This window comes from Zalophus californianus, chromosome 1, assembly GCF_009762305.2.
Source record: "Zalophus californianus isolate mZalCal1 chromosome 1, mZalCal1.pri.v2, whole genome shotgun sequence".
Taxonomy (NCBI): Eukaryota; Metazoa; Chordata; class Mammalia; order Carnivora; family Otariidae; genus Zalophus; species Zalophus californianus.
This window is the reverse complement of record NC_045595.1, coordinates 177,909,262-177,922,300: the sequence shown is the minus strand read 5'-3', so window position 1 is coordinate 177,922,300 and position 13,039 is coordinate 177,909,262. Positions and strand designations below refer to the sequence as shown.

Genomic DNA, 13,039 nt, shown 5'->3' with positions numbered 1-13,039 from the left:
GGCAGGACTCCCATTTGATATGTGATAAAAAAAAAAAAAAAAAAATGAGTCTACCTAGGCCACCTGCAGTTGCTAGGTTGTGATTGGGAGAAGTCAGGCCTCAACTGACTTTATTATTGGCTGGGGAACCATCGTGTTTTTCCTCAGGTCCCAGTGTCCCTAAACCAGTCCTCTTTCCTCTTTCAGAGTACTCCATTCTTTGCCTTTTGCTTAATTCTGAGCTTTATAGCTGTACTTAGAAGGAAATAAAATGATATTTAAACTTTTTAATATTTTTCCAAAAATGAATCAAGAAGAGCATGCCAAGAGATCTTCTGTGAAAAAAGAAAAGCCCTGTGATAGAAAAGGTGGTATCAACGAAAGGATATACTAAAAGTATTTAACAGGTGTTACGCTAGAGGTTCCAATCAATCAGAGCAAATTTAAACATTCTGTACCTTACAGGTGTTTTTCAGCTGAAAGCTCCGGTTTACAGGAAGTTCAACAGGTTTCTCTACTGTAGAGAATATGTTTTTAATATGCTAATGTTCACTGTTGGTCTCTTGGAAGGACGACAGCAATCACAGTTTTCCCAAATTTGTCTGTGCATAAAAGTGAAACCTTCTGTTTATCGTGTTTTTTGGTACTAGCGTTCCATGAAAGCCTGTGGAGGAAAGTCATTTGTATCACCACCAACATCTACCTCATCTGAAGTGTTGTACTAGATGCAATCATTTAATTAAAAAGTTGTTTCTGAGAACATTAAGGAACACCTAATTCTACTTTGATTTTTTTTTTAAATCTGATAAAATATTTCCATATATTTAAACCTTCCTTTAAACTATATCAGGAAATAAGATTTAGATGTATGGCCAAAGACCATGTTTCTTGTGTTGTGCTAAAAATATTTAACAGGACTTTTTCTAATGTTATTTGCATTTTCAATATTTTCTCTTTCCAGCTTTAAGGGACAACAGGATTGAGCTGGTTCGAGCTTCCTGGCATGAATTGAGTATCAGCGTCAGTGATGTGTCTCTCTCCGATGAAGGGCAGTACACCTGTTCCTTATTTACAATGCCTGTCAAAACTTCTAAGGCCTATCTCACTGTTCTGGGTAAGTGCAAGGGACTAACGCTATGAGATCACAAGCTAAAGCAACATGACACAATAACACATACATGTTTTGAGGATATATTAATAAATAGAGTTTAATCCCTTCTCTGCTACATTATAACAAAAGGCATTTAAAAAAACCATTTTGTCACTTTCCCCATCTTAGAAATAGACCAAGGGAGGTGTAAGGATTTGTAGGACTTCTTGAGGGCATGCAGCCATCTTCTTAGCCAGCAACAGACACCAGGTTTCTTGGTTTTCAACCAAACTCCTTTGTGTCAAATCATCTATATATTGTATATACGGTGGTCCTTTTATAAAGTAGTAGAATAATGAGCAGAGTGAATACAATGTGTCTATGGGGTGGGCCTCCATTTTATTATTGAAGTCATCTGATGGGGGCCTTTTCTAATATATTACAGCTTCCAAATATGACTTTTTGTGTGTGTATTAGTGCATTTAAATGACCCTGACATTTCTGTGTCTTTTTTTAGTTTTGTAGATTTTCTAGATTTTTAAGTACTCTCCATGCAACTTGTAGCTGCATTGTGGTTTTATTTTCTAAATACTGGGCCTTTTCCCCAAAGGTTAGAGTGATACAAAATTTATTACATTCTTAGAGATTCCAAGGAAATCAAGTTGCAGCTAAGAGCTCTCTGTGATTCTGCAGATGTCAGTGGCCCAATCAGCTAAAATTGCTGCAGTTCATTGAAACACACCTGTGTACTGAACAAGTTAGAGGAATTTAAAAGATTGATTTTTTTTTTTTTTGCCCCTAGCTTGCCTTCCTTTTTTGATAGATAAAGGCATAACATTACATATAAAAGAACTAATGTATGCTGTTCTGTTCGGTAGGAATATTAAAGTTAATCCAGCTAGTGAATTGGTTTTGCACATACGATATGAAATATGTTTCTTTGCAAGTCCCACTGGGACTATTTTATAAAAATCTTCACAAGTTTGCCACTACAGACAAAATATATCCACTAAAATGGAGTATTTCAAGATAACAACTGCCTAAGGTTAATGTATTATTCTCTAGAGAGCCACCTCGAGACCCCAAGAATAGAAAACTGGCTGATTTCAGTTTATTAAATGGTAGTGTGGCATAGACTTTAAAAAAAAAAAAAAAACACAATATGAATGTGAAAGGGAAAAAAAAATCAACTAATCAGAGCATGTTGACCTGTCGTTTATCATTGTTGTTCTTGTTGTTTTTTGTATTTCTCTTATTAGTGCTTTACAACATTCTTACATATTTTTTTCTTTTCAAATTGAATTAAATGCTACAATAATCTTCAGTATGCCTTTATATTGAATAATTTTAGAAGAAATTTTAATAAACCTCTACTGTGACAAGAGAATATTATTGCCCAAGAAATATATAATGTTCTATTATTTAAATCACCCATGTACTATCTGTGCATATTAGTTATCTGCTTAGTTATTAGATGATTTGGACTAGAAAAGGTACTACTGGTTAGCATTAAACATAATATGCATCATGCTTCCCAAAACTACTATTGCATTTCTAATACAAATGTTATCAAGATATACTTTAGAAGAATCTGAGAAGTAAGTATGATTGCAATTATTGGTGAATCCCTTATTCTAAAATGCATTTCTTAAACATAGTACATAGAGGATAATTGTATCTTTTTAAGCCTTAAGAATTAGGAAATCAGGAATGCAAAGTGCTATTTTATTTAAATCACAATTTGCTAAAGAATAAAGAAATGTGCTTTGTGGATTTTTTTCCCCATTGCAAACAATCTACCTTCTTAAATCCTTATACTGATAAGTCTTAAGATATTTTGAATGGCTGTTTCTAAGATTTACAAAGAGTATTTTTGCAGGTAAAGCTTTAAAAGCTACTCTGAACTAAATTCATTTTAAATGCCTTCTGGATAATATACAGACACACATATGCATATATATATACAGTAGTTCCCCACCCCACCCCCATCCACGATTTCACTTTCCACAGTTGTTACCCGTGACCAGCTGCGGTCTGGAAGCAGATGATCCTCCTTCTGACTTATTGTCAGGCCAATAGTAGCCTAATGTTACACTGCAATCCTTATGTCATTCACCTCACTTTCTCTTATCACACAGGCATTTTATCTTCTCACATCCTCACAAGAAGAGGGGTGAGTACAGTACAATATTTTGAGAGACCGCATTCACATGACTTCTATTATAGCATATTGTTATAATTGTTCCATTTTATTATTGTTCCAATTTATTATTGTTCCATTGTTATTATTGTTCCATTTATTATTGTCATCAGTGTTGATTTTTTACTATGCCTAATTTATAAATTAAACTTTATTTTATGTATGTATGTATGTATAGGAGAAAAACATAGTATATGTATAGGGTTCCGTACTATCAACAATTTCAGGCATCCACTGGGAGTCTTGCACTGTATCTCCCACAGATAAGGGGGACTACTGAATAGACATGTGTATATGTGTCTGTATATATATATTATATATATATTATATATATTATATACACACACAATTTTTATATCTATATACATTATATAGATATTTTAAGCAGTTTATTTTATTATATAACACCTTACTACTTTTGATTGAAGATATTGTCAATTAACAAACCATTTTAGCTTTGTGAATGTAATAGTCATGAGAATGAATCAGCCCTGAAGATTGATGTTCACGCCATTTGCTTAAATTTCAGGTGTTCCTGACAAGCCTCAAATTAGCGGATTTTCATCACCAGTTATGGAGGGAGACTTGATGCAGCTGACTTGTAAAACATCTGGTAGTAAACCTGCAGCTGATATAAGATGGTTCAAAAATGACAAAGAGATTAAAGGTAAAGAATGGGGAAAGGTCCCCAAGTCAAAATTGATGTGCTGAAACTAGAATGAAGTGTTCAATGCAGGGCATTTTACATTTTCTTTTTTAAACCACAGTCACTTTCTGATTAAGTGTAATTTAAACCAGATTTACACATTTCTTAAATTCGGTAATTCTACAAGGTTTATTAACAATCTCCGCATGCCCCATTTTCCTCATGTCTGAGAAATCTAAAAATAATATATACTTCAGGGAAAAGTTGGAGAAATAAATGAGTTAATGTATAAAAAACACATAGATTTCATGCTTGGCAAGAGTGAGCACTAAGTACATGTTATGTATTATTATTTCCAAACTCTTTTATAGTATTTAGATTACAGACAGAGAAATTCTATGAATTATGTCTTCAATTTGTTGGTTTATGGAATTATAAAGTTCTAAGAACGAAATTGGCTAAACATCAATAAACTGATTCCTAGTATTTCTCACAGAGGGCAAAAAATATATTCATCTCAGTAAAAATGCACAGTAGTATAAATATTAAGTATAGCTCTGCTCTTAGTTCATGCACTTACATTTAAAAACCTAAACGCTTTGCAACCACGTGGATGGAACTGGAGGGTGTTATGCTTAGTGAAATAAGTCAATCAGAGAAAGACATGTATCATATGACCTCACTGATATGAGGAATTCTTAATCTCAGGAAACAAACTGAGTGTTACTGGAGTGGTTGGGGGTGGGAGGGATGGGGTGGCTGGGTGATAGACATTGGGGAGGGTATGTGCTATGGTGAGCACTGTGAATTGTGCAAGACTGTTGAATCACAGTTCTGTACTTCTGAAACAAATAATGCAATATATTTTAAGAAAAAAGAAAAAGAAGAAGATAGCAGGAGAGGAAGAATGAAGGGGAGTAAGTCAGAGGGGGAGACGAACCATGAGAGATGATGGACTCTGAAAAACAAACTGAGGGTTCTAGAGGGGAGGAGGGTAGGGGGATGGGTTAGCCTGGTGATGGGTATTGAGGAGGGCACGTTCTGCATGGAGCACTGGGTGTTATGAACAAACAATGAATCATGGAACACTGCATCAAAACTAATGATGTAATATATGGTGATTAACATAACAATAAAAAGTAAAAAAAAAAAAAAACCTAAACGCGCCCACACATCCTTTAGATGGGAAATAAGTTTATAGGGGAGATGCCTAGTGAGGTTAGCAGTGATTTCTGTTTGTTTCTTTTTTTTAATTTTTTAATTTTTTAACCTCACATACAGATATCTTGGACCTGATGTCAGATGCACATTCAAATCCAACAATTGTTTATGATGATTGTTAAAAATATTTCCTATGTACATAGTAATGATGTATTATTCTCAAGGTAACCTGATAGGAGATAGGTTTATGAAAACCATTCTAATTATCTTAACTTGTAAATCAAATATCTTATGTTAGATTAAAAATAGTTCTTATCAATGGGCATATAGGCCCAACAGAAATGAATAATACAGTATAGGATTATATGATATAAATAATACAATACAGGATTGCATCTATTACTGAGAAATTATAGGTTTATGATCCATTCAATTATTCTTTCTTCTACTTTAATTACTCTTTCTGTATATTTTTCCCCAAACAAGGACTTAACTGTAATTTATCCCTAATCATTACTTTTGTTGCAGATCTTCTATTAAATGCATTTTATTAAACAAAATTTGGAGAAATACAAGCCCCCAAGACACAAGTTAGACATGTTGCTATGCTAAGTTAAACTTTTAGGTTAGTATTTAACCTGATCACATAAACTGCCAGGGCTCAGCAATACCCATTCTAATTCTGCCTTTAGGATGCGTTTGTTTGGGCATGTCTGGACTTGGTTAGATCTTTGCTAAATGGACTCTCTACACTGCTTCCAGAGTCTGCCATATTAATGATAAGCATCTGATCCAGCCACTTTTTCTATTTAAGCACTTCTGATCAAAAGCACTAACCTGTAGAATAGATTTTAAATCCAACTTCCTTGGCCTATGAGAAAGCTCCAGTTGTCAGATTCTTACACATCACATTTGTCTTTCTGTGTGAATGCTATGGCTTATGCTCGAATGATCTTAAGTACTCTCCTTCAATTGTTTTATTATCCACATTAATTCTGACGTAGCTTGTTGCTCCCAATTTCTTAGCATTTTGTGTTTCGAGGGTTTGTCTCATCTTCCCAGGGAAGTCAGAGACTAGCATACTAGGTACTTCATTAATATTGATTGATTGTTTTTAACATTGTATCCTGATGGGAAATCTATAATGTACTCATATTTTAGAATATACCTTATTTTTTGACAAATTTGTCTTCTGCTCTGAATGCCAAACAGATTCAATTCTATCCTAGGTAAGGTGGACTCCTGTTTATATGTAAAACCATAAAAAGTTTGATACTATAAACACCATACTTGAAAATCAACTAAGTCAAGACTAGAAAAAAAATCAAGATGAAAACCATATGCAGAATCAGCATATGGTTCTGTGCGCCACTCAGAAGTAGTGAGGCCTTTATTTCTGCGTTCTCTGATGTGTGGCCATTGAGAGAGTCCTCATTATCCCTAAACGTGCATTCATCTACATAGCTTTTTTTTTTAATAACTCTTCTTTTGCATGTTGATATAGTTTGTCTTCACAATTATATGGTGAGCTTCCTGAGTGCATTCAACTATTTTTATAGGGGTATATGCAAATACGCTGTGTGCAGTACTCTGCACCGAATACACATTCATAATTCTTGCTGTCCTCTAGAAATGCTAAGTGAAATTTCACTCTAAAATCCCTCAGCAAACACTCCTCACAGAAAGGAATGTTCCATCCTTATCTTGCAGTCTTTTCAAAGATCAAAATTTGACTTCCTATTACAATTTAACAATTTTTACTATGATATCACTTGGCACTTTTTAAAAAAGTGTCCCTAGTGTAATGCAATGAGAAAAGATAAGCTAATCAAATCAAATTAAAGTCAATTAATAAGAAATTGTTAAAATGCTTCCCAATAACTCAGAGTTCTGTCGTGCATGAGTGAAGATCCAGATGAAGAAAACAAGAACCTTGACCTAGAGATGTTTAAGATGTCTTTGGGGTGATAAACAAGTTATAGAGAATTTTTTCCTTTAAAGAGGAATGTATAACTGATGTAAATCCCAGTTATTACAGTCAAAGGAAAAGATTATTTTTCTTATGTTTTAACTAAGCATTGGCAAGTTCAGCACACTGACACTGTGTTAAGTTTCAGACTGTATAATGGGAGTATGGACCTTCAGTGTGACTTCTGACTTCAGAATGAGTTCATTTTTCTGTTTGTTTTCTTTTTCCTCCATCACTAACTAACATGAATTTAATTTCCAAGTTTCTGGGTAAAAGTTGTTTGAAAGTCCTAGAGATCACATTTTCTTGGCTAGGACATTTCCATATTAGATTCTGGATCACTGGTTCTCAAACTTGAGCAGACACCATCACCTACAGTGCCTGTTAAATATCAGATTATAGGGCCCTGACCCCAGAGTTTCTGATGGAGTAGGTCTCAGCTGGAGCCTGAGAACATACATTTTCAGCACTGTGTCGCATGTGTGAGTGATGCTGATGCTCCTGTTTGGTGACCACACTGGTACAGAGAACATAAAGGTGAGAAGCATCAACAATTTCTATAAAAGTCTTGCCTCTGTCTCTGAACTTTACAATACTCACCAGTATATGAGAAAACTAATGTTTGCCTCAAAGTACTGTTGCAAGGATTTTGTTTGAGCCAATATATATATATAAAGTGTTTTACAGTATGAAGAATCACTAAAAACACCTTAGATATCATTATTATTATTATCATTACTGTCCTCAGCAAACCATGATTAATGAATTGTAAGAATCCCTGAATTAGTCCTAGAAATATAAACAAGTGAAACAAAGTCATCCCTTCCAGGAATTCACATTTCGGGGCTGAACATATAAGACTTAACAAGTATCATAATAGATAACATGATCTGGCTACAGATTTTGTACAAGAAAAGAAGTAGAGAGCAACCCTACCTTGTAGAGGTAGAGACTTAACAATTCACTGATGAATGTAGAGCAGTCCTACCTTGAGGTAGAGGTAAAGACTTAATTCACTGATGAATGTAGAGCAGCCCTACCTTGTAGAGGTAAAGACTTAACAATTCACTGATGAATGTAGGCATTCAGCAAGTAGCTGTTAAATAAATACGTGGATCTTAAACAATGAATCAAATCCATCATATAGGTTATGGGTACAAGTAGGTAGTAGAGCATTCTGAGGAAAGAAACCATGTATTTGTGCAGAGTTAAAGCATGTTTGAGGTAACCATGGAACTCTCTGTGTGATATAGATGTGCGAGGTAAACAGGAAGGCCAGGGCCAATTAAGTCTTGGAAGATCTTTTATTTCACATTTTAAGGGGTTTTTAATTTATTCTGTAAGCAATGGTTGAGACTTTTTCTTTCTATAAGCTTTAAAGAGTAGAACAAAACGTAATTTTCATCTACCCTTCCCCTCCTTCTCCTCTGCCATGAGTCTAACACAGAAATCCCTTTGGTGCCTTTGGATAGCTCTGTATTCAAAACCATAGGTGATTTCACTGCAGCTTTTTAATTTTCTGTGTAGCAAGGAAGTCTGAATATTTGCCATTGAATGTGGGAAAAAGATAAACATTGCCTTTTTAAATTTACCAGCTCCCTGAGAACTTATGTTTTATAAACTTTATAAACTTTTTATAAATTTTATTAATTTTTTGTTTCATGTATAAGATTATTTATTTGTAGTTTGAGCAGTTACTCTCATAAAATCTTAAGATTTCTTTTCCAGCTAACTAGCTTTTATAATTAAGGTGTTAGGCAGAATTCCATGACAACCCTCAATGACCCACATCCTTGTATAGTGTATGCAATATCACTTCCTTGATCATGTTGCCTTATATGGCAAAAAGGATTTTGCAGATATAATTATATGTCCCTTTTGAGTTCATCAAAGGAAGATTGTCAAGGGCAAACCTGATATAATGAGGTGAGAGCTTTGTAAAAGAATGAAGTGTCAGAGAGACATTCTTCCCCTGGCCTGGAAGAAAGTAAACAGCAATCTGGTGAACAGTCTATGGGGGCTGGGTGGCGAAGAGCTGTGGGTGACCTCTAGTTCCTGAAAGCAGTTCCTGAGTAACAGCTAGTGAACAAATGGGGACCTCATACATACAGACTCAAAGGAAATAAATTTGCCAACAACCAGTAACCTTGAAGAAGTCCCTAAACCTCAGATAGGAATCATAGCTCCAGCCAACACCTTGAATTGAGCCTGGTGACACTGACAAGAGGACCAGGCTAAGCCTTCTCTGGACTCCTAATCCATAGAAATTGGGACAGAATAGATGTGTGTTGTGTTGCTTTAAGCCATTAAGCTTATGATAATTTGTTTTGTAACAATAACAGAAAACTGAGATCTAGAGAAGCAGAGTAATTTCTCATGGTCATACATCTGGCAAAGACTGCACTTGAGTATTCTAAGAACTAGCACTTGAGTTTAGGGAGACAGCTGAGGGCTGGGAGAGTATCTAAGCGATGTTTCAGGCATGACCTAACAAGGCACTGACCTAATGGATAAAATGGAATTTTTAGTTGGAATAGAATGGAATCTTTTTTTAAAAAGGATGGATTTGAAAGAGAAGACAAACTTCAGATGAACTTGGTGAATGAGTCTGAGAGATGAAATAAAAACAAAGGTCAAAGATAATATAATTTCAGTGTTTAAGTGACTCGAGTAATGAACATATGGAAATAAGAGAGGCATTAGGAAAAATTAGTTCAGAAATATATGATTGTGTTTATTCAATATTTATGAAAATATTGAAGTTGAAGTAATTATGTAGAATTTAAAAGTTAAGGTTACTAGGCTTTTGGAGTTAGGGGACTTATGCCTAGGAAAGCGATTTTGGCCATACAAAGGTTTATCATCTCACAATGAGGGACATTTTTAGTTTTAGCCTTTTAAAATAGTCATAGTTTTCATGTGTGCAGTACTTCCTCCCTGCCCTCAGAATTATGCCATGAAGGATGCGCATATCCAGCAAAACCCGACTTTGTGGTGAGTCATTGAAGCTTGTCGGTACCTAATAGTATTTCCTATATTCTATCAGTGTTATTTACTTATTATACACTGTGTGTTTCAAATGTTTGGCCAACAGGCTTAAGTTGACTTGAGCTGTGTTTCCCCGTGTGAACAGAGTTTTTGACAGATACTATAATGTCAATCAAAAATAATGCAACAGCTCATTTTCAAGTTGGCTAAATATAGTGTAATTTTACTGTAAAACTACTTAGTAAACAATTTTTCAGCATTTGGAAGCATAAGAGTGAATTTCTGAATGCTGTGTTTCTCAAAAAATAACCTATAGACTGCCTGGGTTAGAATTACCCAAGGTGTTAGTTAAAAAAATGCCTATTCCTGGTCTCAATGCAGACTTTTTAAATTAGAATTCCTGGATATTAGACCTAGAAATCCTATTTATTAAGTACCTCTGGTGATCCTTAGCTCACTATTTTTTGAGAATGCACAGGATTAGAGACCACTAAGCCAAGTATTAGTAGATATTCAAGGAAACAAGGAAAGGGGTTCCAATCTACTAAATTTAGAAAATAATTCTTTTTTTTAAAGATTTTATTTATTTATTTGACCGAGAGAGAGAGAAAGAGAGAGCACAAGCAGGGGGAGAGGCAGAGGGAGAGAGAGAAGCAGACTCCCTGCCGAGCAGGAAGCCCAATACGGGGCTCGATCCCAGGACCCCAGGACCATGACCTGAGCCAAAGGCAGACGTGTAACTGAGCCACCCAGGTGCCCCTAGAAATTAATTCTTAATATTCCATGTACATTATGAGTCTGTTCTTACAAGGAAATTCTATAAAACTGAGTCAAAATATACTGTAACATTTTCACATTTCTGAAAATCAGTGCAAAAATTCCTTTAGCCAACATCTTAGCAGTATTCTTTGACCACATAATTGTTTTTATTTGTTTCATGGGTTTTTTGTTGTTGTTTTGTATTGAAGTTTATGAAATCTACTTTGAAAAATGGTAGATTATATATTTTATTTACATATTCTGTTCGGTGTTGCAAAACTAGTTTTGGCCTAATGCTTCATTTGACTTCAGTTTTACAAAACTGTAATTTGAGAGAAATATTAACATGTAATACAGGGATTGTGAACTCTCTGAAGATAAACATAAAAGAAAATAAAAAGGAAAGACTTGTGTCTGCTGAGTTTAAAGTCCCTGTGTCATGTATGATAAGGTTTAACCCAAAGTATTAATATTTAAACTCGCATGCCATAAATCCATGATTTTTTTGGAAATGTCCTTGCCATTTAAATCTGGTTCATGCTGGACACATAATAGAGGAGAAAAGAAAATAGCAGTAACAATACCTGTATGTCGTGTGTGTGTGTGTGTGTGAGACAACATGGACAATCTGGAAGTTTCTGAATGCTGTGAAGTATATTCCCTCAAGATGCTGCAGGCCACACTATGAGATATATAAGACATCTTATGGAAAAAGATAAAGCAAATGTTTCATGTGAATGTGAATGTTTAATGAAAGCAAATAATCCCCCAAAAACATTGAGAAACTTCCTTTTTAAAAGTTTTTTTTTTTTTAAACCAGCTTTATTGAGTTAAAATAGAAAAGAGTATTACATATTTGAAGTGGACAGTTTGGTATATTTTCACATTTGTTTATAGTGATGAAATCTCACCACAATCAAGATAAGGAACATACTCATCATCCACAAACATTTGTTCGTACTCCTTTATATTCCTGTCCTCCCAACCTTCTCTGCCCACTCCCCATTGCATGCTCAAATCAGAACCACTGTTCTTATCTATGTCATTATAGTTTGGTTTGCATTTTCTAGAATTTTATATAAATGGACTCATTTAAGATTCTTTTTCTTCTGATATTTCTCAGCATAAATATTTTCAGATTCCTACATGTTGTTCCATATATAAACATTGTTCCTATTCATTGCTGATACCTATTCTATTGTTTGGATCTATACTATAATTTGTTTATCCATTTACCTGGTGACAGACATTTGGGTTGTTTATAGTGTGTGGCCATGACAATCAGTCATGAACATTTGTGTAAAAGTCTATATAGATTGATGATAGATAGATAGATAGATAGATAGATAGATAGATAGATAGATAGATAGATGCTTTCATTTCTCTTGGAAATGACTAGGACCAGAAACACAGGGTCATATGGCAGACCTATGTTCAATTTTTAAAAACATTTCCACACTATTTTCCAAAATTGTTGTACTACTTCATGAAGTCCAACCTTTTTAGCATTATTTATTCATCAGGCTTTGGTATTATATGCATGATATTTTTGCCTAACCCAAGCCCGTAAAGAATGACTTCCATAAATTTCATATGTTTAGGTTTTAGATATATTTTGAGTTGTTCTGTATTTTCAATACCTTTATCTTTTATTTCTTTCAGCTGTATTATTCCTAGGTCAATTTTGATTGATTGATCTCGTTATAGATAGCATTTTTCTGCTTCTTTGAATGTAGTTTTTGATTGGATTCCAGACATTGTCAATTTTACCTTTTTGGTGCTGAATATTCTCACATCTCTATAAGTATTATTACACTTCCTTCTGGTTAAGTTGCTTAGAAAGAATTTAATCCTTTTAGAGTTTTAAAAAAAATTCTTAGGCAAGACCAGAGCGGTATTTATTCCAGGAATTATTGTTTTCCCACTATTAAGGTAAAAATCCTTCTGAGTGACCACAGTGCCAGCTATGAGGTTTTTCAGTCAGGTTGGTTAGAACAGGCACTATTCCCAGCTCTGTGTGAGCATCATGTACTATTTCCTCTAATCCTTTTAGCTGGTTCTTGCCCCACCTGATCAGCACTTCCTTTGCGAACACTGGATGAGACACTGAAGATGTCTGGAGTTCTTCTCTAGGTGCAGCTCTCTCTTTTCTCTTTTTTGATATTCTTCCCTGCCAACTTTAAATAATTGAATAATAATTTTATTTAGTGGTGGTGTGTTTGTGTCTGTTTACTTGTTTGTTTTAAG

The 13,039-nt window shown here is 34.6% G+C and overlaps 1 protein-coding gene across 6 annotated transcripts in view; it reads left to right on the top strand.

Moving 5' to 3' along the window:
- The window catches only part of CADM2 (cell adhesion molecule 2), a 1,065,941-nt gene that overhangs the window by 888,673 nt on the left and 164,229 nt on the right, over positions 1-13,039 (top strand). For all 6 annotated transcript variants that reach the window (XM_027585367.2, XM_027585371.2, XM_027585369.2 and 3 more), the window contains 2 exons: positions 941-1,093; positions 3,799-3,936. In XM_027585367.2, the coding sequence (XP_027441168.1) occupies positions 941-1,093; positions 3,799-3,936 (291 nt within the window). The remainder of the gene's footprint in view (positions 1-940; positions 1,094-3,798; positions 3,937-13,039) is intronic.